Source organism: Paroedura picta, chromosome 10 (assembly GCF_049243985.1).
Source record: "Paroedura picta isolate Pp20150507F chromosome 10, Ppicta_v3.0, whole genome shotgun sequence".
NCBI classification, from domain to species: Eukaryota; Metazoa; Chordata; class Lepidosauria; order Squamata; family Gekkonidae; genus Paroedura; species Paroedura picta.
The window spans coordinates 61,428,030-61,455,546 of record NC_135378.1 but is presented as its reverse complement, the minus strand read 5'-3'; the positions used below and the strand labels follow the sequence as shown (position 1 = coordinate 61,455,546).

Sequence of the window (27,517 nt, the reverse complement as noted above, 5' to 3'; positions counted from 1 at the left end):
ATATGAATATATTTGAATTATACAATCAGACATGATACATATCCAAATGACCATGTAACTTATCATGTTCGTAAATAAAGTAAAAGATTATATACAACCATGTGGCAGGAAGATCAAAAAAGAAATGTTACAGATACCACTGCAAAGGGTTATCATTTTTACATGTTAAATTGATTTGTAAGCCCTACACAGAATGTTCATAAACGTTTAAATAATCATTGGCCCCAAAGAACTTTTCAGTGTATATCATTTCAGGCACTGGAATTCCCTTCAGCACTGAAGGGAGAGAGTCTGCATCCATGCCAAGACCACAGCTGTTGTCCTCTACTTGGAAAGCATCACTTATTAGGTTGCCTAGGCCCAGTAGAAACCATAACATAAACTATCCTAGAGTACCTTTAAAAGAATATTTTAAAATATACGGGTGGCCCCAATCAATGCCCAGTTCCTCAACTCCTGTGTAGGAATATCAGTGACACATCAACAATGGTGGCCATAATCTAGCATAGAGTTAGGCATAGCCAAGACTGCCAAATATAGATTGAAGTGGGTTGCTGTGTTGGTCTGAAGCAGCAGAACAAATTTAGAGTCCCGGGGCACCTTTCAGACCCACAGGGTTTTATTCAAGATATGAGTATTCATATGCAGGCACACTCCCTCAGATACGGTGTTATGGAACGGAAGTAAACAATTCACACTTATAAGCAAAGAGTAAGAGTGAATTAACATACAGCACAATGAAAATTGATAGATTCAAATGAGTAGCCGTGTTGGTCTGAAAAAGCACAATAAAATCAGAGTCCAGTAGCACCTTTAAGACCAACAAGCATTTATTCAGGGCGTGAGCTTTCGAGTGCAAGCACTCTTTGTCAGACTATGAACTGACCATCTTAACAGTAGGACTATATAAGCATGGAGTCATCATGTGGCTGTGTGTGGATGCTGTGACACAGTTTACTAATGTAACAGGATTAACTTCTGCTTATATATTCCCACTGTTATGATGGTCAGTTCTTAGTCTGACAAAGAGTGCTTGCATTCGAAAGCTCATGCCTTGAATAAATCTTTGTTGGTCTCAAAAGTGCTACTGGACTCTGATTTTATTGCACAATGAAAATGATTAACAAATTCCAGAGATCTAATGCAGAATAAGCCAAACTGTGAAGAGCTGAGACCATTCACTCTCGGACATGTGGACTAATGGCACAAGCCTCCTGCGCCAGCCAGTGTTCCAGTGCTTCTCTTGGAACCTTGTCTTTAAGCACTGGAATCTGGCACACAAACAAGTTTTCCTGATAATTCTCTTGTGAGGTACAATTTCTGCCCTTTCACAATCTCAGCAGAAGCTCAAAAGGACGTCTCAAGTTCTCTCTTCTCCTTTAATTTCACATTGCATCAACATGATTTTATGCACACACAGGAGAGCAAGTGTATTGGAAATATATGAGGATTAGTACCGGAGGAAAAAGAGGAACATGATGAACTGAAAGGAATGTGCCCAGGTAGCGCTGGTGTAGACATGCTCTAATTATCCAATAAATTTCACTCCAGTTCCTCAAATATATTTAGGAATGCTACTTCCAAGGATGGGAGGAAAAAAGCAAAATGAAAACAGATGTCTGCTGAAAAGCAAATATATTTATTATGCACTTTCATATACATAGGGATTTTGGCTTAATATAATACAAGAAATAAAATAAAAATTTTACAATGTGAAATTCAATGTACATTATAGGCTATTTACAACTCAGTCCAGGAAAATGAAAAACAAAACATAACAACAAAACTAAACCACCATCTTGTCTGTGCACCAAGTTGTTTGAAAAGTTCCAATGGAGGATGTCAAGCATCAACAGACATTTGCATAGCAGCGTAATTGACAAGAAAAAACTGGGGGTAAGTGTATCAAAGCCATTTTCCAATGCTGACTTTGACAAGGACTAACAGGGATAACTATACCATAACACTGTCAGACTTGGAGAGCAAAATTGCCGTTTGCTTCCCTTTTAAGGCAGCTTTCTTGGCAAGAACATGGTACGGTTACAAATGCTCCAAATCATAAATTAGGACCTCCTTCCTACCTCTGTATGACGACTTTGGAGAAAATCAAGACAAGATTAATGTAAAAGAGGACAAGACATACAGAAAGTTTCAGAATGGCGAAGGCAGATGGTCTCAGATTCAGTTCAATCACAGCTGATAAGCCCTGTCAAGTCACATTTAGTGGAAGTGAACCACACCCAACAATTCACAATTGAGATAAGAAATCCAGAACTGTCATTTCTGACTAAAGCAATGCAGGACCATCTCACACTCTTGTCAAGAGGGTAATTTTAACAGAGAACAAAGCATGCTATATTCCAAAGCATCTCTGAAAATGTGTGTGAACATTTAATTCTGATTCTGGAAGACATGAGCTGGGCATTTGCTTAGCTGATTTTTGGGCATAGTAATATTTAACCCCCATCGGTTCATTTTAATTTCAGTATTATTCTGCAACATATACCCTTGTGAAAATGGCCAGAAGTTTTATCCTCTACTCACAAAGTACACAATGTAATAAAACAATGCAATTAAATAAATACAATCCCAGCAACAAGTGAAATCCAGAGAGGAAGACAGCCTTTTGGGGTGCCTTTTTACAAATCATAACATACTTCTACTAAGAAAGAAGAGCTGGGTTCTTGTGTGGTGTTGCAAATGCCCAGTACTTGAGGCTCAGAGCAAGCTGGCAGTAACATTTTGGCACCCTTATTAAAGCCATTAACACCACTCTTGAAGCTACCTGCAAGATTGCCCAAGTATTGCATTTACAAATCTCTTACAAGCAATTAATCTTAGAATTACCAGTAACTAGCAACATGTCTGTTGTTGCGATAGGTTAGGGAGATCTGAACCCAAATGTGCATGAGGGGATTCTGAAAGGCATTACATTTGACTTTGGGCACACTCTCAGTGAAGGTATGCCATCCAGTGTGAGGGTGAAAAACAGTTTTTAATCTATCAGCAGCATCCCCAAGCATACCCCCCCCTCTTCCATGCATGGAAAAAAGGGTAACAGTTCACTTATACAGAAACAATGAAAGAGTAGTACCTGGGGACACACTGGGAGATAAAACTGTGTTTTTTTCTCGGGTAACTCCTGCCATATACATTTATTATATGGACACTTTTTCTATATACATCTATTCCTCTCCAGCCACAGAAAATGTTTTATTTACATTTGAGATAGAAGCAACTTAGGCTTAAGGGGTATGTAAAATCCAGTTTTACAATATTTTGAAATAGTCCAGGAAGTTGATCTATGTAGAGTCAGACCATCGTTCCTTTTAGACAAGCACTCAGATAGGCAGTAGCTCTCAAGGGCTCCAACTGTCTTTCTCAGTTGTGCTGGGTCAGCGGCACACCCTCCACAACCGGCAGTCAACACCAGCCCAAAGGGACACTTTTTCCTTCCCCCTTGGCATGAGATATGAACCTCAGGGAGGCTCATCACTTACACCCTCCTTCAGCAGTGACTGCTTCAAGGTGGAAACCACCCACCAACCAGAAGGCCTTGCCTGCTTTCCTGAAATGCAGAGCAGGTGCCACACTGGGGACTAATGCTCAGAACAGCCACATGTGGTTCTTAAGCCAGACTTAGGCAAATAATTGAAAGCAACTCTAGTCAAGTCTACTTGGAAGCAAGCCCCATTTTCTCCAATGAGGCTTATTGCCAGGAAATTGCTGCCTCTGTGCCAGAGAATGGACATGGCCGCCTCTGCATGCCAATAAAGTAGCTCTGGCACTGGGCTGGGTGCCCTTTCCCAAACTAACCTGGGGTTAGGCAAGATGCTGTCTGAAGAATGCCTGGAACTGGTGCTTGAGCACCTATCTTGAAATGCAGGCAGACAAGGGTGGACTACAAAATAATCTCATTCAGTGGATGATGTAAAAAGTGGTTGTAAGAACTCAGCACTTCGGCCTTATGGATAGACTTCTACAATGAGTGGTAGGCGTAGTGAATTGTACTACAGTCTCCCCTCTACTACTTACCAGACGTAAACACAAGTACTGCACTTTAGCCAACACTGGCACAAGATTGGCTTGAGAGAAAATTTTGAATTATACAGGAAACTAATTATACACGATGGCATTGCAAATGCAGGTGCAGAGAGCAGCCCTGTTACAATCAATTAGCATGTTCAAAATCAGCATCAGGTGTTGGGCTGATGGAACCTACTCCACCCCTACCACATGATCTGGCCTTTAAGCCTGGGACTGCAGAAGCAGTTGTTGGCCTTCCAAAATGGCATTTATTGCTGCTGTGTTGGCACTGCTATTTCTAGCGGTGCTTGAGAGCCTCTGTGTGGATTTTTGACCATGTGAACCTGCCCCTAGTGTGCTGCAGCAAAAAAGCTAAAAGAAGTCCTGTGGAACCTTAAAATATAACTACTTTAAACTTAGGCCACACCCCTGCTGATAATGGAACAGAAGGAAATGACTGGAACAGTTGGCTTTGGCTCAATGGGTCTTTAATAATGTCATGAAAAGTGGTTAGTCTTTAAGGTGGCACAGGACATTCCTCATCTTTTGATGGTTTTCCACTTTCTTTTGCCAGAGGAATACAAAATAAATACAGAAAGCATTGCTTTTGAACACAGTAGTCCATTGTCGCTTGTGTACATTGATCAAGGCTTTTTGAATAGGAAATCCAAATTTCTGAGCACTTAATTTTTTTCCAGCTGTGTCAGAGAAATACAGCATATATTATTCTGCTACTAAGAAAGGGGGGGGGGAAAGGGCTTATTCTGTGTAGTAAGTACAAAATACTCAAAATAAAGTTTTTGAAGCACAGGAGGTTACATGGAGAAGGCAGCCTTAAACTTTGAGGCACATTACAGTAATCAAAGTAACTGTACTGCAGTGATCACATTCGTAATTTTCAAGGTGGTTTGACAAGCAAGACATGCTTTTATCCCAGCCCAGTTGGCAAATCATTGCAGGCAGAAGCTCTTCATTCTAGTCATGGTGTTATGGAACTGTCCTTAAAAACAAACAAACAAAATCAATTAAAATATTACATTCCAATGAGATCACCACACACATTACTTTTATTTATTCATTTGATTTATATGTCACTGCTCCCAGAACCAGCTTGACCCTGTTATTCCTGAAGGTCTCCAGACACCCACCTGGATGTTGGTAACCCAGATGACTGCAAACGGAGGAGGAGTCAGAAGTCAACCCCAGCTCTTGAGATTAGAGTCTGCTACTCTTTAACCACTTCACCACACTGGATCTCAAGATCGAGCAGGGAGTGGGGAGGGGGAAGGAGGACTAGAACCCAGGAAGGTCACAGTGCAGGTGTATGAGCTAGCACTCACTGTATTCCTGGGTGCAACGGGCTTTGCCTCTAGTAATAAAATAATGATCAGTAAAACTTTCTTTCTGCAGTTTTCTCCTCAGGGTCTGAAAATGAAAAATGGTCAGCTGGCACAAGAGATGACATAGGGCTTTCCACAGGGTGTTTCTGAGGAAAACAGGATCCCTTATTGAGTTCTCCCTTTCCACTCCACCCATAACACGATGTTATCTCACATGCCTGTGTCCCATAAACACTTATCATGGGTGGCAGGATGGAAATACAGTTGATAACAGAACACAGCCTAAACATTATAGACATGGTAATGTTGAAAAGAACTTGGCTGGCACGCTGGGAGGGGCGGGGTATAAATCAAATAATAAAATATAATAAAAACGAAATAAAAATTAGTCACCCATCTGATAACCTGTTGTAAGAACCACTTTCAGGCATAGAGATAGATGCTATTTAGAAGAAAATTGTTTATTTCCACTTTGTGGGGATACTGATTTTGGTGACTAAGACACAGCTACCTTAACTAAACATGAACATTTTTATTATGTTAAATAAATGAAATAATATTACCTTTGCTTAAACACAGGTTGCTTTTTTTTAAAAAAAAAGGTTGGATGCATAAATGCTCATAACAGACTTAACCTACAAGCAATTATGGTACTCTCTCTCATGGAGGCTTTGATCTTTCTCTTTGATCAACAGAAGCTGCTCTCTGTACAGCTTTAAAACAGTGTCTTGACCTACATCTGCCTCATTTCATGTTCAGGTCAAATGTCATGTTTTCACCGCACTCAGAGAATCCATTCTGATCAATTTTTTCTTACAGTTAGAGCTCATGGGCCCAGGTTTATACATGCATTAATAAGCATTTATTTCTAGTTAAGTAAAAGCTTTCCACTGTGCGCTGTTTGATCTTAACATCAATAGGCACTTTTTAAAAAAGTTTGTGTCCAGGGGAACTCTGCTCAAAACCATGCATTTGGTTGACCTCCAGGCAGAATTTGGAAATCTCCTAGAATCACATCTGATTTCTGTGTACATCAGTTTCCGTGGAGGAAATGGCTGCTATGGAAGGTGGACTCTATAGCAGGGGTAGTCAAACCTGTGGTCCTCCAGATGTTCATGGACTACAATTCCCATGAGCCCCTGCCAGCGTTTGCTGGCAGGAGCTCATGGGAATTGTAGTCCACGAACATCTGGAGGACCACAGGTTGACTACCACTGCATTATAGCATTATTCCCCACCGATGTTCCTCCCCTCCTGAAACCACACTCTCCCTGAGCTCCACTCCCAAATATTCAAGAATTTCCTAACTGGAGCTGGTAATCCTAGTTTAGAGAAGAACAAGCTGTAGATCACCAACTGACTCATGGTGATCCCATCTATGGAGCATTGCAGGCAAGAGATGAACCGCGGTGATTTGCCCCTGCCGACTGCATGGCAATCTCTGTCTCCCTTGGTGGCCTCCTATCCAAGTAGTGACTGTGGCCAAGCCTGCTTAGCTCCTGAGGTCTGACGCGCGAAGCCAGGGCTATGCTGAGTTAGTCAGACAGCATTTACATAGATGTAAATATGGGAGGCAAACAAGTAGCTCATGCTAATACCCGGAAATATGTTTAAACTAGCAAGAAAGCCCATTGCAACCAGGAATGCAATGGGCGCTAGGATCCAGGGGACACCAGGAGGTGCTTTTTTTTTCCTGCTGCGTGGAGCTGTGAAAGGCTCCTACAGGGTTTTGTTTTCTGCTGCTTGGATCTGCGAAAGGCTCCTACAGGGTTTTTTTTTCTGCTGCTTGGAGCTGTGAAAGGCTCCTGCAGGGTTTTTTTTTTCTGCTAGCTCTCGTGGGCGTGCCGGCTTGGAGCTCCTACAGGGGTTTTTTTTCCTGCTGCTTGGAGCTGGGAAAGGCTCCTTCAGGGTTTTGTTTTCTGCTGCTTGGAGCTGGGAAAGGCTCCTTCAGGGTTTTGTTTTCTGCTGCTTGGATCTGCGAAAGGCTCCTGCAGGGTTTTTTTTTTCTGCTAGCTCTCGTGGGCGTGCCGGCTTGGAGCTCCTACAGGGGTTTTTTTTCCTGCTGCTTGGAGCTGGGAAAGGCTCCTTCAGGGTTTTGTTTTCTGCTGCTTGGAGCTGGGAAAGGCTCCTTCAGGGTTTTGTTTTCTGCTGCTTGGATCTGCGAAAGGCTCCTACAGGGTTTTTTTTTTTCTGCTGCCTCTCGTGGGCGTGCCGGCTTGGAGCTCCTACAGGGGTTTTTTTTTCTGCTGCTTGGAGCTGCGAAAGGCTCCTACAGGGTTAATTTTTTTCTGCTGCCTCTCGTCGGCGCGCCGGCTTGGAGCTCCTACAGGGGTTTTTTTTTCTGCTGCCTCTCGTCGCGCTAGCGGCGAAAGGCTCCTCCGGGGGTGTTTCTTTTTTTTCTGCAGCTTCTCGGCGGCTGGAGTCTTGTGTTGTGTTTGCGGCGGGGGCTTCCTTGGGGCCGGCCTGACGCGGTGAGAGACGCTTCGCGCCTCTCACTGCGTCAGGCCGGGAGCAACTGCGAGCCGCGCTGAGCGCGGCTCGCAGTTGCTGGGGCTGGGAATCGGAGGGACCAATCGGCAGGCGCTTCGCGCCTGCCGTTTGGTCCCTCCGGTTGTCTGTCATGAGGAAGGGTCCAATCCGGACCCTTCCTCATCACGGACACATCCCGCCCCAGAACCCCTTACTGTTTTATTTAGTCCGTGGCGCCCGCGGCGCCACGGGCGGTGTACAGATACTTTGAAACAGTAGCAAGTAGTTTGCACAATATTAAAATTTCACTTTCAAAAGCAGTAATTATAAATATCTCATTTCAATGAACATCTACAATTTGCAAAGTGGTCAAAGGTGACATGACAGGCCAAGCTGCTGCTGAGGAAAGGCTACGGCCGTGAGGACTGAGTGTGCTGTAACTCCATGGATGTTATACAAGGGCAGTAGGAAGAGGAAGTACTGAATGGTTTATGTGGGTATGGACTGACAGGTCAACAACGAATATCAACCATGCCCCAACTCAATGCAGCTGTCCAATGTCTCCTAATTAGGGCATGGGCTCCCTTTCTCCCTTGTTTGTGGCCCAGCCCTTGCACCCCCATTCCTGCCTGCCACACCTCAAAATGGCTCACCTTTTATAATGGTGTTTCCTTTTTATAGTTGAAGCTTGGGTCATTTCCCTCTATTTGGAGTTTTAAGGCTTGTTTGAGGCTTAGCTCTGTCTCTGCAGAAGGATAGCCTTCCAAAACCTCCTGGTGCCCCCGATCCTGTACTGTTCGTGGGACTGAAACTCTGCCAAGAAACACCTGATTGCTCTGAAGATGGTAGTTTGGATTTGTCATTATCCCATTTCTCTTTTTCTGCTCCCCACTTTGTTGGTGGATCAGGAACTGCTGTTGGGATCGGCAGATTTCTTGCTGAGCAGGAGGGACCATAATTTTGCACTGAGTGTCTGTAGGCATTGATTTAAGTGGCACATTGGCTCCACATTTGGCAACAGGTATCCGTTTATCAAACTGAGTCATTTCATATTCTAGGACTTTTGACTGGGACGCTGTGCTCTGCTTCACTTTTTTCCCTGCAGACCCAGATTTGCTGGAGTTTTCTGTTTTCCCTGTTTTGTTTGGTTTTGTTGACTTCAAACTGGGTTTCACTTGGCTCCATTCAAACTCACTATTTGGCGAACTATGATTCTGGCTTAGGGAATGAGTAGTGGAAGAAGGCGAAACAATGGACTGCCTACTTCTACTGCGAGGCAATGAATGCTGCTGTATTTGCTCTGTAAAGGACATACTATGGAAACTATCAATGGGTACCGTCTGGGCGGTTGCTGTAGATGAGGTGGTGCGAAGAGAAGAGTTCTTTGAGCTTTTCAGGGAATTATTGGATAGAGAGGACTTCTGTCGATCAACTGTAGAATCAGGAGACTCAGAAGGAGAACTAAAAGCATGGCCTGGCCCATTTGACAAGCCACGTAGAGCCGGCTGCGTATCTCCTCCACCAGTGCTCCCAGAACTATTGGATTTAATTGTTAAGGATTGCATTTTTGAAGACACTGATTGCAAAGGTTTTTGCTCCATCGTATGCACTGGTGAAGGAGTGCAGCCATTTAAAGTAGAAGCACCATATTTTTCCAATAATTTAATGATCTGCGTGTGCCCATTTTTGGCAGCCACCCGCATAGCTGTGCGTCCAAACTGATCTGCGTGATTTGGATCAGCACCATGTTCCAGTAATAGTTGCACAACGTCAATGTGCCCTTCTTGGGCTGCAATACAGAGTGCAGTAGCACCTTGATTACATGTATGATCAACTGAGGCTCCGTGTTCAATTAAAAGCTGAACCACCTTGACATGGCCTTGCCATGCAGCAGACTGCAGAGCCGATCGCTTCTCATTGTCTGCTGCATTCACATCGGCATGGTACGTGATCAGGGTCTGCACCATCTCTACATGGCCCTGCCAGCAGGAAACATGAAGTGCCGTCCTCCCTTCAGCATCATTGGCTTCTACATTTGCACCATTTTCTAAAAAATATTCAGCCATTGTGAGCTGGTTTTCTAAGGCCAATATGTAAAGCGTTGGCCGACCATCGGCATCTTTGTAGTTCACATCCGCTCCATGACTGAAGAGCAGCTCAACTATATCTCTGTGGCCTTCTAAAGCAGCAACACGGAGAGCATTTCTCCCATCATAGCCTCTGTGATCAATGTTGGACTTATTTTCCAGTAAGGTCTGCACGCAGTCATAGTGACCTTCCTGGGCTGCCAATATGAAAGCTATCCGCCCATCGTTATCAATTTCATTTGTTCGGGCACCTTGCTCTATAAGCGCCTCACATATTAATCTGTGTCCCTCAAAAGCTGCCATGTGCAAAGGTGTCCATCCTGCATCGTCTCTATGATTTTCATCTAATCCTCTGTCCAGCAGAGTCTGTACTACTTCAACATTACCTTGTGCAGAGGCGATGCTAAGAACTGTCCGTCCTTCACTATCAATGCTGTCCACCGCGGCCCCCCAAAACAACAGAGTATTTACAACTGAAGCATGGCCCATTGAAGCTGCAGCAAGAAGGGGTGTGCGACCGTTGTTATCAGTGTGATCCACATCTGCTCCACCTTCCAGCAGCAAGTCAACAACATCTACATGCCCTTCGTAGGCTGCCACCAGCAGGGGAGTCATGCCATCTTTGTCACAATGATCCACCTCAGCACCCCGGTCAATTAAAAGGCTCACCACTGAGGCATGCCCCTTACTAGCAGGTACACAAAGAGCAGCAACAGATAGAGCTGTCCTTCCATCTACATCCTCATGGTTTACTTCTGCACCGTGGTCCAGCAGATGCTCCACAATCTCTTTATGACCCATGTATGCTGCAGCAATTAAAGCAGTCCTGCCTTCATTATCTGCTTTGTTGACCTCAGCTCCATGCTGCAACAGATTCAGCACAATATCTTCGTGTCCTCCCCAGGCTGCTGCTCTTAAGGCTGTACGACTGTCTGCATCAGCACAGTCTACTTTCACGCCAGCATAAAGGAGTGCAGAAACCACCTCAGTGTGCCCACCCCAAGCTGCAGATCTCAGTGCCGTCCAGCCGTCATGATCAGTGTGATTTATATTAGCCCCACATCCAATCAAACAATTGACCACCTTGGTATGCCCCTGCCGAGCAGCTAAAGTAAGTGCTGTCTGGCCATGTGTATCTTCAACCTCTAAATCCGCTCCTCTGGAAACAAGCAAATTGACAACATCGAGATTGCCACTATATGCAGCATTGGCCAACAGCGTTCTCCCATTTGAATCAGACTGGTTTACTGAAGCCCCATTATCTAGCAATGTTCGAATGGAGTCTTCTCTTTCCAAAGCTTGGCGTACAATACAAGATGTTCGATCGTCTCCACTGTTGACGTGAGCACCAGCTTTTACAAGCAACTGCAAAACTTCCTGTTCTTTGGGAATTAATGTTGACAAAGAATCTTTGACAGGCGTACCATTCCAGATCATCCACAAAGCTAACTCTGAGGTTTCCAGTTGCAAGTTTGAATTAATCAGATGCAAAGCAAATTCTTGGGCCTCCAGTGGAGATAAATCCTTAGCTCTACAGGTGTAACTCATTGCTAGCATTCTGTGTCCCTCTGCTGCATTACACAAATACTTCTGAGTACAGTGCTTCACATCCAGCAGCCATTCAGCAAAACTGTAGTGGAAAAGGATCTTTGTGTTTCCGAGCCCATCAACAAGAACTTTTGACAGAACATCTAGTTTGCGCTGGAAGTCTTCCAAGGACAATGCCATGTTTTTGGTCCATACTGCATGAAACAATTCAGTTGTAGTCAGTGGCCTACAAGCAGCAAGAATTACATTCAAAATAGGCTGGACCTTTGCAAACTGTTTTCTCACGAAAAGCCTCTGACAAAGCCAAAGATAAAGGCCGTTAAGTGTTCCAGGAATATCACGGATTTCTCTTAACATGATGAAGTTTTCCACTACTCCATCTAGGACACGTTCCAGGTACAGAAAGCATCCACTGCTTTTAATGTGAAGCTGATTCAGCATTTCTGCAGTTTCTTTTGTGAGATGTTGTCTCAGAGCTTCTTCTTGATCTAAGCGATGGAGAATATACTGTTGAACATCTTTCACAATATATGCCTTCCGGAGGTCATCGAGACTTATTTTGCGAAAGCCTATAAAAAAGGTAAGAGAGGAAAAAAATAAGTATTTCAGAAGATTAATTTCATACAGGCTTTAGCTGTTCATTTACAAAAGGTCACCTCTAGGTAAAATGTAGAAGATGTGATCTGTACACAAATTACAACATAGTAGATGTTTTACAATATTAGCAAAGGCACAGCAAAGTCACAGTGTTCCATATCATGGTCCTCTCTGTAGAATCACAAGTACATTTCACTAGAGAAAACAAAACTCAAGGGTTTGGGATGTAGCCACTCTCTTATCAACTTTATTTGGTTTAAAATGATGCCTTGATCTTCCATAAAATGAAGAAAAGTCTGACGGAACAGGCCTGTTGAATGAAGAAGTTTGCTTGTGTAAAGACTGCCCAGTAGTTGTCTTCTAGCTGGAATAAATACTGACTTTACTAAGAAAGAAAGAAATCTTCAGATCTATTCCTTTGAATTGCAAGTCCTGCAATTTACATACAAGCATTATTTCAGACCATCTACTTCCCTCTCACACTCCCTATTAGGTATATACCGTATGTACCTTATATGTATATGGTACAATATCTATGAATGGCTAATATTATGCCAAAAGAAATCACACCAGAATGAGCCCTACCATTTGGTCTGAAGATTCTTGCTGTAACTTGGCTTGATTTGTTTAATTTTCAAAGAAAAACGGATAGTACATTGTTAAAGAAGAAGCCGAATGTTAAACCAAGCTCTCTCTTTATCTTTAATTATTCTGAATTAAACATGAGTTTTCCCCTTAGCACATGAAGTCAGTTTGTAAATACTCATGAAGCAGACACCACAGATGAAGGCAAGGGTCTCAGCTCTTTCAGTTTGATAATAAGTAATTAAACACAGAGGCTGTTCTTGGTTTCAAGGGAATGAACCTTAACATTCCTGACAATCCATGTTCTCTCTTTCTCTTTCCCACAGCACAGATAGCATTGATTTCCAGGTTCCCAGTAAACTGGCTTGTTCTCTTGCATCCAAACTTGGCATCCAAACCATTTTGGGATTCCCAATTTATAAGCAAAAGAGCAAATCTTCAGTTCATCCTTCCATCTGATTCAGATAGAATGAGAGGCTATGAGAGCCAAAATTCACAGGGTTTACAGGGAAACCAAGAATAGATCTCCTGCTAATAGTTAACCTTTAAATTGCAGTCATGTGGGAGAGATTTCTAATTTTCGCCTTCTCATCAGAATTGTCCTCCCCTCCAGGGCTGCTATTAGTCCAGAAAGGAAAAACAAAGCAGTGTTTTGATCTCGCCCCTCCTTCCAAGGAGAAAGGGACATTGAAACCTGTGAAGCCTCCAGGATCCACACTATAGATGAGTGGAGGAGGAGTATACAAAAATTGAGAACTTCCAAAGTCCATTGCCATATTGACAAACCATGGTTTGTCATTACTTGTGAGTGCAGCCAGAGAACTGAAGGGCATATCTTTTATAAAGTCATGTTCTGTTGGTAAAAAAGAATGCCTTTTGAATATCTGGTTCTTTAATTTGTTTAGAAATATGGCATATTATAATTGAAAATGTTATGGAGCACAGTCTAGCCTACGTGAAACTCAATGAAACTAAGAGGACTTACACAGTCTGCAAATATTTCAGACAATTGGAGTAACGCTGTTTGATCAAAAGAATTGAACACATCAAATATGTATCAATTACAGTTTAAACAGCAAAGAATTGGGTAGATTATTCCCTTTTGTAAGAAAATTACTACAGTATTTACTCTCTGCCTTTTCACTGGGGCTTATATTTCCAAGGTTAAACTGTACAAAATACAGCAAAAAACGTTATCTTTTGACTGGAAAAAGTTTATGTTTAAATTAAAAAGTGATTGTGTCATCACATAGATTTAAAAGGTGACTGACATAGCATTTTGTGATCTGTGCAGTAGGACTGAAGGAAACGGGGGAAATAATTCTGTTCCTTTATCTAAGGCAGGGGAGAAACACATGGAATATGTCATCAGGCCTTCTGGACCAAGTAAGGTAGCAAGAATACAGTGTGATGATTTTAAGATATGAGCTCTGTACTGCTGAACTGAGTTGTTTGACCTTGGAAATAGTGTCAGGTTTTGGCATTCCTCCCAGAAGTACTTCTTTCAGACTCAGAAAGCATTATACAGGCTGCACGTACCTTTTTTGGAAGCAGCCTGAGTGAAAGAAACCACAAAATTTCCAAGAGATGTATTTAAAACTGCTTTATCAAGCAATGGCATCATTTCTGTATTTAACTAGCCTCAGCTATCGTGTTCAGCTCTTAGCACGCGGTACCTGAGAATCAGCTGATCTCTCCAAAATGTGGGATTCCAAGCCATAAATAATCATTAAGGTCCCAATTATGTTGGTGTAAAAATGGTCACATGAACTCTTTAGGCAATATACCCAATTCTTTAAAATACAGTTTTCCGACTGAGTAATAGCACTGTGTTGAGACATGTTTATTATGTTTACACCACATGAGATCAAAGTGTTCAGCTCTCCAATAAAGCCTCTTCAGAGGAATCGGTGGCTGGAAGAAGACTTACAGTGGAATGCTTGGTTGTTATGGGCAGCAGGACTGCAGCGATGCTAACGATAATACAGAAGTCCCTAAACCTGTCTTTTTCAACCTTTTGACTATAAAGGAACTCCAGAAGTAGTGACATCCCCTTCAGAGAACTGGGTACAGATGAAAGATGCGAGAGCCGGACAATCAATCATTTACCATTTCCATTGTGGAGAAAAAGTAGGCCTGTACAGCAACAGGGGAAGTGGGCTCCAGTGAAATCTAGTGATGTTGGTGGTCATCTGAACTTTGGTGCAAGTTTGTGCAATGACAGGGTTCCCCGGAACCCTGGTTGGAAATCCCTAGCCTAGCCAGTTTGGTATAGTAGTTAGGAGTGCAGACATCTAATCTGGCATGCCGGGTTCGATTCTGCACTCCCCCTCATGCAGCCAGCTGGGTGACCTTGGGCTCGCCATGGCACTGATAAAACTGTTCTGACCGAGCAGTGATATCAGGGCTCTCTCAGCCTCACCTACCTCACAGGGTGTCTGTTGTGGGGAGAGGAAGGGAAGGCGACTGTAAGCCGCTTTGAGCCTCCTTCGTGTAGTTAAAAGCGGCATATAAGAACTAACTCCTCCTCCTTCTTCACAGTCAGCAACAGAACACAAAACGGCAATGACACTGGGTATCATGGCACTCAAAAATCCTGACAGGTTACCCACACCTGCCCTATTGCTTAGCTATCAACCAACGTAAGTACTTGCTGCCAAATTAATAAACACACATCTATATCACACATCTATATATTTTGTGCAGGCAAGATCTGAGGCAGTTTTTCCAAGGACTGCATGCACCTAAACGTTCTTTTGACGATACACAAATACAAACATGTGCATGCGTGTGCACACACGCACGCACGCACACATGTCAGAATTTAGTTGGTTAACTGCAGTCACTCTGCAGCCCAGAATTAAAAGAATTTAAAAATATGATCTGGAAAAATCTATTTGCCCAAAACTGCTAAATATGCTAAGGGAATGATGCTAAAGTGACACCTCGGCACAGTGATCGTAGACAGAAGACCACTGCTAACACCAACAATCAACAAGCAGTCATTAAATCCAGAAACTAAGGAGGATGTACCAAAGATTTATCATTTCTCCTAAGCCCCTTAGTATTCACTGCTCCTAAAACAAGACCATAAATCTAACATGTTTCATGAAGAAGAAGAAGAAGAAGAAGAGTTGGTTCTTATATGCCGCTTTTCCCTACCCGAAGGAGGCTCAAAGCGGCTTACAGTCGCCTTCCCATTCCTCTCCCCACAACAGACACCCTGTGGGGTGGGTGAGGCTGAGAGAGCCCTGATATCACTGCTCGGTCAGAACAGTTTTATCAGTGCCGTGGCGAGCCCAAGGTCACCCAGCTGGTTGCATGTGGGGGAGCATGCATCATCTATGACAAGATAATTTGTTAACCTACTTTGTGCTGTGGTTAACAGAGAAATCTTTAAAATGTGTGAAGCAAACACAAGCAAGAGAAAGGAGAGAATGAGCACAAATGATTCACAGAGCATGCTTTTTTAAAATGAAATTGGGTCACAAACTGTTTTGCACTTATTTGGAATTGGAACTAGGCATTATAACTGGATCACTGTTATTTCTGGAAAAGATGTGAACAGCGACACCCAGCAATATTCCTTAGTGTGTTGTCAAGGGCCACTTTGAATGCAAGACTTTCTTAAAGAGCCTCTCAAGCTCTTTAAAGGTCCCATTGGACTCAAATTTTGTTTGGCTACTTCAAACCAACATGGCTACCCACCTGAATCTATTTTAAAGAGCCTCTGGCAATTTATCCCACAGCTGACTTAGTGCTATAGCTCTAGCCTGAAGGGACAAAGTAACTCACAGAAGAGGTACTGATTAATAGTGCGTGGGGAAGAGTCACAGGCCCATTTGGGATGGGTCCACCCGCACTGATCCTTCTTGACTTCTAGTCTGATTAACAGACTCTCTTTGGGGATCTCATTTGGGGTTGGAATGAAGGCCTAGAGATGTTTTAAATAACTGAGAACATACTGTGTCACTCCCTGGGTGACTGGCAGGTGGCACTCAGCACACCTGGGTGCTTCGTCAGGAATCATCTTTAAAGGGAGCTCAACACATAAAAATAAAGTGCGCATATACACGCTTACTGCCTCCGGAGAACAGATATATTTGCTCTATCAGTTTAATCCTATGCAAAGTTTCTTCAGACAAAAGACAATAATTTCAATTTCACAGTGCATAGAATTGTACTGTAAAGTACCCAGCTGTTCTCCTTGTGTAAATAGGATCTGCCTTTCAACTCAGCCTATACAGAGAATACATTTTTATAACTGCATAGATTCAAGTTTTTAAAAAAATGTCTGTCAAATCTATTTCGACCTTGAACCAATTCCTGTTACTTCCATCCACCGTGCACCATCAATGACATTTCCATTTACTTTGAATTTAAAAAAAAGCACATATTGCAGGAAAGCTCACTCAGTAGCAGAGCCAATCTCATGAATACTTGAACTCAAAGCCGGTAGAGTAGCCAGGACCAATTCAAGTCCCACAACTTGGCTTTTGCATTGTTCAGATTTTTTCCTATGTTACATCATTTTCTACCCAACAGGAGATTCAAAATGGATTTCCTTGATTTATTAAATTGGCTTTCAGTGCTGTAAACAAATCCACTCCAAGTTTTGCTTCTGGCATCCATAGAGGTATTGGGTCATTTAAATAAGTATTTGGACTATATAGATTTTCTCTGCAAAATGAGTTACCTCTCCACAACTGCACATTATTATCTTAAACTCTTAGCATCGTAATCCTCTGTCCTATGGAAATTTTCAAACTGTCAGACTTTTCCCTCACTCAATGCATCTTAAATGTGTAATCTAAATGACAGAGCAATAAGCTGGGGTTTTACATATGAATAATTTTCATTGCCAATATATGCTGATCTAAGTAGAACTAGGTGCATATTAACATTTTATGCATATCTACTCATAAGGAACTAATCTCTCAGCAGCAAAATATTAAACTGGCACACCAAATGCCCCTCCCTTAATAAGATCCTTTGTTTCAGAAGCAACACAGAGTATACCAACAGTAGCGCAGTAAAAGAGAGAATGAGCTAGAATGGGTTCCACAATGAGAATGACTTTTCTATCTGGAGGCCCTGTAGAATGCTCTGCACTGGCCCAGCCTGACTAAGAAAAAACATTCAGATAATTTCTGAAGGCATAAAATGGTGCCTATAGTTTTTAGGCTTGCCAATCACCTGCCCCTGGTAGATATTCTGTACTCATCTGCCAGTCACTGCTTATAGCTGAAGCAGGAGGAAGGGGGTTCCCTGATTGGCTGCACATTGGGAACCGGTGAATCTCAGACATGGGTTTAGGATCTCCGTCTCTGTTCCGGAGCTCCCAATCTCTGTCCACAGACTCAGCAGCAACCATATCTGTTAAATCTCTTGGGTGTGGCAGTGACAGGCCTGGTAACCCTAGCAGGGATCTTTTTAAGTGCAGGTTTGTACTAGTGTTTATTGGAACTGGTACTTGTAAAGTTTCATCATGGGGGAAGCAGAATACTATATGACACTTGTTTTGAGGCAGATATAGTGTGTACAAACTGATATAACAGCGCACTGCTATCTCCCACACATATAATTTGCAGAATTTATCAATTCAATTTCATTATAATTTAAAACAATCTATCAGTCTTTGCCACCATCGTTGATGTCTGGAGGAGGTATCTGTAGTGTCTTCACAGACCATGCTTTGAGGAGACTTAAACTCCTCTATGCATTTTTGCTTGTTTCAGATTTGTCTGCAAACAGTTCACAGAAGAATCTGTTTTCTTTCTGCGTGGCCCCTATCCATGGATTTAAAATATCAGCAGATCGGGCCACAGTTCTCTATTATAATATATGATGAAGATGAAGATGATATGTTGTATTCTATGACATTTCTGGCTTTTGAGGCCCAAAGATGCTTAGGAAGTCTTTAGTTATGAGCATGAACATTTAACTTACTAAACTGTAATGCTGATTAAACTGAAGCAAGCAGGAAAGTAAGCAGGAAACTAAGTGTATACTCATGCAACTGTGTGCCAAGGATGACCACACTTTGATCCGGCATTCTAATACAGCAGTTCAAGTTTGGCTTTTGAATAGTTCACTAAAGTAAACAGAAGCTGAAGGAGGATCAAGATGCAAACTATTTATTAGAGGCATTGACAGCAGCAAACTCAAATTACCAGTTTAGGGCAGCTCAGCAATAAATTTATATGCAATAAAAATGTAAGTCCAAAATGCTTAGGAAAAGCTCTTGGAGCATAAACTCCTCTACACATTAGTGCTTCTGACAAAACAGAACATGCATGAATCCAAGCTTATGGAAGCAAACCTGTAGCATCATTTCTTAGCAAAGACTGCCAAGAAGCCTAATTCCAGAGGGGGCAGCCACATAAACCTGCTGCAATAAAATAAATAAAAGAAATCTTGAAGCACTTCATGGACTAACTCATTTTTCATTTGCTGGCCTAGAAACTATGGCAGATCCCAGAGATTTCTCTTCAGCTGGCTAATATCACATACAAGAAATACACAGAAAACCATAAACAGTGTTACCCTGAAACACAAGAGGTACAACATGTGACACTTCATTCCAAAGGGCAAATAAATACAAGAGAAGCACATTCACTACTTACAGCTGTAGCTTATTGCCATGACAGAGCCTTACTAGCTTTGCACTGCTAATTTGTAATAAGTTTCAAAGGACAGTCTGAAAAAGGATGGATTTATCATCAGAGACATGAGAGAACTGTAACTGTCTAAAATGGACTGCAGATCTTTGAAGTCATGCTGAACCAGTAGCCTACTAACAGGAAAAACCTAGAAGTGACACAACAAACTGATCCCTGTATATAAATCATAGGCTATTTTGAGCAATAAAAGCTTTTCTTACAGGCCTAGTGGTGGTAATGCCCCTCCTTGTAACAGCAGCCTGATATACTGAACAGCTGTAAGCAGCCTCTAAGACAGGGGTAGTCAAACTGCAGCCCTCCAGCTGTCCATGGACTACAATTCCCATGAGCCCCTGCCAGCAAATGCTGGCAGGGGCTTCTGGGAATTGAAGTCCATGGACATCTGGAGGGCTGCAGTTTGACTACCCCTGCTCTAAGAGCTATAGCAAAATCCTGAAGCAAACCCTGGAATTAGCTGTGTCCCCATAATCACTCAGTATCACTTCTTGTGTGACTAGGTTTGCCAACTCCAGGTGGGGCCTAGAGATCTAGAAGTTTAACTGATCACCAGGTGACAAAAATCAGCTCACCTGGAAAGAATGGTTGCTTTGGAGGACATTATACTGCAATGAGCTCTCTTTCCCTCCCTAACCCTCGCCCTATTTTGGATCTGCCCCCAAACCTGGCTGGAAACCCTGTGTGTCACTTGTTTTGACCAACTGCTAAAGTAGGATTGCCAGGCCTAGCGACCAGCAGAAGACTGTGTGGGGCATCACAGTGTGATGTCACTTCCAGAAGATAAAAGACAGATGTCATGAATCTCTAGGAAACCCTGGACACTCTATGGCAAAAACACAGTGATTCCCAAAGAGAACTAACTTAAGTTTCTGGAAAACCCAGGACTGATATCATGCTGTCACAGATGATGATTTTTATTTTTCCTGCTGGCCACTGGAATGCTGGTGGAACCCTAAGCCTCTCCAGTGATGTGTTGATATAACTTCCAGTCACACAGGAAGTGGCATCAGAGTGCCACCAGTAATACTGATATACGACTGGCAAGGCTCTCCCATGTCAATAGGCAGCCTTAGGCCGGCAACTCCATTTTGATTGGCATTTTGATATTTCATATTAATGGTATTTATTTCATTTTTCAAATTGTAAGATCTCTTGAATACTGTACTATGACATCAAGGAAACATACAGATAGCCCAAACAGACAAAAATATCTTGTAACACAACATATATTACCATCCTGCCAGTAACAGCTCCCTCTACAGCCCATATAAGACAAAAAGGCACCTGTATGCAAAAAAAATCATATGTTAATATTCAAAAATCCTTCAAGAAAACATGTTGGTGCTGTGATGTAGAAAAGAGGTTCTGAGTGCTGTAAGAAGAGATATTGGTAGTGAGGGGTTAGAACTCCTCTGTAGACTGTATGAGCCAGGGCAACAGGCTCTGAGCCCTCTGACTGGCTAGCTACAGCTGAGTGGGGGCTATTATACTGGCTGTGGTCTGGAAGGATGTTCAGTACAGTCTGAGACTTGTCAGAGAGAGGTCAAAACTTTAGCTGAAAACACTCACCTGAAGAGAAACTCTAGTGAGAGTACTGGGCTTTCAACTGAGAGGTAATCTACACCAGGGGTAGTCAACCTGTGGTCCTCCAGATGTCCATGGACTACACTGCCACCAGGGGTCATGGGAATTGTAGTCCATGGACATCTGGAGGACCACAGGTTGACTACCCCTAATCTACACAGTATGTGGTAACTAAAGCAGCCACTGGGCATTGGAGAGAATTGGAGAGCCAGATGAATACTCTCAAATTAGGTTGAAGTGTGAGGTGAAACCTTCTAGGACAAAGAAGCTAGAATGCTACTTAGTTTTAAGGGGTGTATTTCCCAAGGTACATGTGAGATGGAACCCTACTCACCTCAGGAAGGGATAAAGGTATGGTTCATCCTGGAAGGGAGGAAGTTGTGGCACAAGCTCAGTGTGCTTGCTTTCTAAGGATCAGAGAATGGTTCAGTGGAACCCACCAAGATCAAACTAAAATATAGGTGTTTTAGGGGAAACACAACAAGGAAACCTCTCAGTTAAAATGAAACTTTAACATTTGAAAGAAAAGCCTGTAATTAAGATCTAGAAGCCATGAAACAACTGATTTGTGAAAAGCAAAGTGACTCCTTCCCCTCTATGGAAATAAGATCTCATATTTGTTTACTTGAAAAAGTCTCAGTGCTATTCTGGCTGAAGGGCTGTAATAAAAAGCAGCTATATCCTTTTCCTGATGCTCCAAGAGCAGAACAAAATAAGAGATTGAACAGAGACAGGATGGGACAGGGAGCTTCATTTTCAAGGGAAAATTTACCTTCATGTGTTATAGGTGCCCTTCAAAACTATGCTTCAGACCGAAAGTCACAGTCATTAAGTATCACCATGATTTGAAGTCTCCATAAAGGGAAACTCCAAATAAAATTGTTAAACTGGAAATTTAACTGACTTACATACGGCACTAGAGGGATCAAATATTCCTTTCCCACTGTAGGGTTTAATTCTTATTCTATAGCTGGAAAGCTTATGTAGTCCTTACCACTATGAATATTCATTATGCTTGTTTTGAGTTGGGGGGGGGAGAAATAGATGGGACTCTGATTTTGGGGGGTGGGAAACTGAAATATATACAAAATATATACAAAATATATTCCTGTCAAACCTAAACTTCTTTAATATAATAATTTAAAATAAAATGCATAATTGGTAGCTAAAGTTGTACTGTGTGGCATATCTATGGAATATTACAGTATAAACATATTTGTTTTTATAAGAAAATGTACAAGACAAAATGCAGCAGTCTATTCCTCCATAACACACATATCTTTACTTTTTCTCATCTGAAAAGTAGCAAAATATAAAACCTGAAGATGGAAAATGTTTTTCCCCCACTAGACCTTTACATGTCTAATAAAAATTTCACAAAATTTAACTCTTTCATGTTTATGGACTTCTGATCCCTTTGGTTGAAGTTTTTCCCCTCCACCCTTAGGCTAGATCCAGCGACACAAACGGCCAGAATGTAGTTCCACTTGTCCACAATCTTGGATCTTGTATGACACCTGGCACTTTCCTCCCTATATATTACTGGGAAGAAATTAACCCTTAGGCCAATTCTTAATTTTATGTTTCCCTGCTGAGGATAATAATTCAGGTTCTAGTCTTTACAATCTTATATCCTAATCAATAAATAAGTTTGTTTGTTTGCTTGTTTAAAGTGACCCTCAGTCCTAAAAGTAGCATTGCCTTCTCTGGGTTGGGGAATACCTAGAGATTTGGGGAGTGGAGCCTGGAGCGGGCAGGAATTCAGGAGGGGAGGAACCTCAGTGGGGTACAATACAATAGAGTCCACTCTTCAAAGTAGCTATTTACTCCAGCAGAACTGACCCCAGTCATCAGTAAATCAATTGTAATAGTTGGAGATCTTCAGGTGCCACCTGGAGGTTGGCAACCATATCTAAAACCCAAGAACCCAATAATCATTTAGTGGAATTCTAGCTGCAGAAAACAGAAATGACAAGTACTATTACAGTACACAAATATTCAATGCATGTTGAGGCCAGAATAAATACAGGGGTTTTTTTTGGAGGGGTGGGTGGGTTGATTTTGCTTCCCATGAATTTCAGAGGGATTATTTAAATCCTAAAATGGGCATGGAAATTAAGGGTTAAACACTCCCACACCAGTGACTGATCTCTAAGGGCTGCTCTGCACAGCAAGTCCTTAGCATAAACGGATCCTTTTGGGGAACGGAACAATGCAACTGCATCAACCGTCTTTGGAAACACATCAGCCCAATATGATATCAATGCAGGACTGTATATTTATAGAACTTAAGAAAAACATTAATATTAGTACTTGAACCACATGTCAGTACTTAATTTTTCCATTATAAAGGACAGGAAATAAAATAAGCTTGCCCTTAAAACATTCTAGTGGTGAAAGAAATAAAAACACCCACAACACCACCCTTTAAGCACTGGAGATGAGAAGATGTGCTGGTTAGATCTCTCTCTCTCTCTCTCTCTCTCTCTCTCTCTCTCTCTCTCTAACACATACACTCATGAAAAAATTATGCTGTTTCAATGTTATATCCAAGATAATGTTTGCCACATGCAAAAATGCTGTTTTTTTTTTTATTTCAGTCATTGTCATAATTGAATTGCAAAGTTTTGCCTTCTTTTCTGGAGAGTTTTTAACTTGGAAAATCTGAACTGTTGTAACCAGTCTGTTTATTGCCTCGCACAACCACCACAAACTATCTGACTTCATTTGAAATTATAATTTGCTCTCTTTTCAGTGCAGATTAGATATATTACTCTTCAAACAATGTTGTCACCTATTCTCCTCTTTGTTCTCTGCGTTCTTAATTTGATCTTCCAGTTTACCTGCTTATCTCATGCCACTGCTTGAAACTAACAATGAAACTGGGGAGAGCAAATGACATGTTGTTATTCTTGAGGAAACAAATTTAGATGCAATTTGGGCTTGAGTAGATACATCTGCCCACTCTCTTTAATTATGACAGAAACCGAAATATACTTGTTCTGTTTTGAAATTACATATTTTTCATTGGGTTTTATGCTTTGCTGTCCTTTGCTGTACAAACAGCATTTTAAACATATAAAACTGCTCGATGGTGCATCTACTCTGGCTGGCAGCACCTATCCAAGGCCTCAGGTCGATAAGGAACTGAATCCCGGGTTGTGTGCATGTAAACCATGCGCTTTCTCGACAGCCCTTTTTCACTTCTGCTCCACTGAATGCTTAACTCTGAAGACTGAAAAAGTCAAGCACTCAGAAGAAACTAGGTGTTAAATCCTGTTAAGTAGTAATGTGTGCTTACGGTGTGGATAACCCAAAAACAAAATGGTGTGCTACGCCAATTTGCTATAACACAAATGGCACCAGAGGCTCTCATTCAGGTGAGTCAAGTTACTCCTGTAATAATTCTAGGTGTCCTTGCCTCTTCTTCTGGTTAAAATCCATCCATTCTGAATACAGGTGACTCAACTGGATAGTAACATCTGTGCTCTTCTTTCTTACTGAAAGAATCATTTTAGGCTTCTCTACAGAAGCAACATTTTCTGGACCCCATCATCTCATAATCTATGTTTTCTCTGGCCAAACCAGTAATTTTAACCTGAAGCAATTGACCTTTCACTTTGTACTACTGAATTTATGCTACTTCATAAATCTTGCTATTAGCCCTACATAATCATATGGTATTTTTCTACATTAACAACACATTGTAACCTTCATGAAGTGAACTTCATGAACTGTCTTATACCCCTCCCCACTCCAAATAACAAAATTGGTCCAAGACCTATGGAATTCCACTTAAGCAGTCAAACTTTAATGTTTGATTTTTAACTGAATGGCCAAGAATGGTATTAGGTTCTTACTACCTTGGGCTTCTTGCAAGAGATCGTATCTCAAGGCAACGCACTTTGAATTAACTTCAGTTCAGCCTAGCTTGATTAGGTGGCTTGATCAGAGGATGATGCAGGCTCCATCCTGTAGCTACAAGGGTTCAAAGCAAAAAGACTGTTGGAACTAATCAGGGACTCTCAACTGGCCTTGTTGTTCATCAAAGATAAGTGAGCATGTAAACAATAGCAGAGTGGTTATCTCTGATGAGGTGGAGTCCACAATTCCACTGGGGCTGGTAAATGATCCAAGCAAGTCTGCAAGCAACACTTAGGAATTCCTTGTTTACATAAGCAGCTTTTGTGCTGATGTGTGATGCTGACCCTGGAAATTGCCTTAGCAAGAGAATCTCTCTCACAGCCTCACCAAAAGCACAAGGGCAGAGCCAGGGCTGGAGGTCATCATTAGTCAAAGTCACGTTTCACCAGTAAGTCTGGATCATCCTTTTAGGTCTTTCAGAATTCTTGTGCTGGGGAAGGGTAGGCAGGGTCTGCAGTTTCCCTCTCCTTGCAGCAGCAACATAAGCTCAGCTAGCCACCTGCAAAAGTCCTTCTAGTGACCTCACTTCAGGCCACAGTTGCTGCATGTCACGCCCATTGAAGGTTAATCCTTCTTTGCACTGTGGCAGAAGACCCCCCCTCCCACACACACACACACACACACACACAAAACATTGAAGGAAAATAGCCTATAATTCATCTAGACCAAGAGAGTATCAGCATGAAAGTCGGCTTATTGAACGTCGGCTTATAAATGAAGTAAATAATGAAAGGCTCCTCATCCCTACCTCACATTCTGCGAATGGAGTAGAGTGCATACATCAAGACATCCCTGACTGATAACAGCAGCACTGAAACAGAAGACGGGGCACCTACGTTAGGAATTGCAGCTGGTGCAAAATGCAGCTGCTAGGGTCCTCACTGGAACACCTTGGAAGGCCCACAATTGCATCGGTTGCCAGTTGTGGCACGGATCAAGGTTTTGGTTTTGACCTTCAAGACCCTTCGCAGTCTGGGACCCACATATCTGAGGGACCACCTGTTGCCCTATGTTCCCCACAGGGCCTGGCGCTCTGCAGGTACTAACTTGTTGGTGGTTCCTGGCCCTTGAGAGGTTTGCCTGGCCTCGACCAGGGTCAGGGCCTTTTTGGTCCTGGTCCTGGCCTTGACCTGGTGGAATGAGTTCCTGGAAGAGCTGAGGGCCCTGCAGGAGTTCTCCTGGTTCCACAGGGTCTGTTAAATGAAGGCCAGTGGATTGAGATCTGAGGGGCCCCTCCAAATTAGATGATCAATGGCACCCCTGGACTCTCCCTTGAGGGTGACCATTTAATCTGTCCCATGGGAACAAATCATTTGCTTTGCCCTACTCAATCGATGAGCAAGCCTTTTCTAGAGAAGCTGGCTAAGTGGCATTGGGGCAGTTGTTCTCTCTCTTTCCCTCTTAAAGGGAGGGGGTTATTAGGGAAGGTAGAACCATATATCTGAGATAGAATTGTGCTACATATTAATAGAAGGATTTATTTAATTTATTTCCTTTTATGAATATAATAATGCATATATGTCCACCTTTCGCCTGAGCATCAACAGCTTTCTAGAGTGCATTGTATCTTTTTTTTGCACAATCGTATCTTTTTTTTGCACAATGTGCTTTTCTGGACAATGGCTTCTCCATTAAGCTTCTTGGTGTCTGAGATCCTATGCCCAACAGCTTGCTAGAGCCTGTTGTATTTTTTTCACACAATGGGCATTATTGCTAGTTCTACCATAATTTGAACTGCAAAAAGGATTACTGTAATTTGCTTACATTTCTATAACATGTAATAGACTTTAAGATCTGCCTATATATCATCTTCAATTAAAATGGCTTTTCATAAAACTAGCACAGAGGTTATCTAAATTTAATTTGACATTTATTTTTGAAAATAAATAAAGCAGTTACAAAAAACTTCTCTTAAAAAGGAGAGTTATTTATTTATTATTGTATTTATATACCGCCCTCCCCGAAGGCTCAGAGAGGTTCACATGGAATAGGAACGATATAGGTAACTCATTTATAATAATAATATAGTGATAACAATAAACAATATGGTGATAACAATAAACAACATTATAAAACAGTAGAATACTGGGGAGAACATTGAATCAGCTCATACTGAAGGCCCTGTAATGGTCATAGGAGGAGGGCAGCTTGGGAGCCCATAGAGGTGGTAGAATGCAAGGGTCTTTGAGGGCTGTAGGCAGAGAGGTGATCCCTCAGGTATACTGGGTTTTTATACCCTGCTTCTCACTACCGAAAGAAGTCTCAAAATGGCTTACAATTGTTTCCCCTATCCCTCCACACAACTGACACCCTGTGAGGTAGGTGGGGCTGAGAGAGCTCTGACAGAACTGCTCTGTGAGAACAGGTTCAACAGAATTAGCACAAGGTCACCCAGCTGGCTGCATGTGGAGCAGAAGGGAATCAAACCTGGCTCTCCAGAGTGGAAGCTGCCACTCTTAACCACTACGCAAAACACCAAAAATTGATCTGACTGCTAAATATGTATTGGAAACTGAGTGAAAAGGACCCAATGTTTTATATGTACCAGTACCATGAGACAATAGCTTCAGGTATGTTAGAATCAGATGATTACTGGAGATACTCAGCTTCGTGGCATAAGTGCATTCTTGAACAACATATAATTACTCATGACGCAACAAGGACAATATGACTTTCT

The 27,517-nt window shown here is 42.1% G+C and overlaps 1 protein-coding gene across 5 annotated transcripts in view; it reads right to left on the bottom strand.

Moving 5' to 3' along the window:
• Positions 1 to 1,618: 1,618 nt before the first annotated feature.
• The window catches only part of ANKRD50 (ankyrin repeat domain containing 50), a 57,092-nt gene continuing 31,193 nt past the window's right edge, over positions 1,619 to 27,517 (bottom strand). For all 5 annotated transcript variants that reach the window (XM_077300349.1, XM_077300352.1, XM_077300351.1 and 2 more), the window contains 2 exons: positions 8,489 to 12,039; positions 1,619 to 5,026 (listed from right to left, as the gene is read on the bottom strand). In XM_077300349.1, coding sequence (XP_077156464.1) covers positions 8,492 to 12,039 — 3,548 coding nt within the window. In that variant the 3' untranslated portion in view covers positions 1,619 to 5,026; positions 8,489 to 8,491. The remainder of the gene's footprint in view (positions 5,027 to 8,488; positions 12,040 to 27,517) is intronic.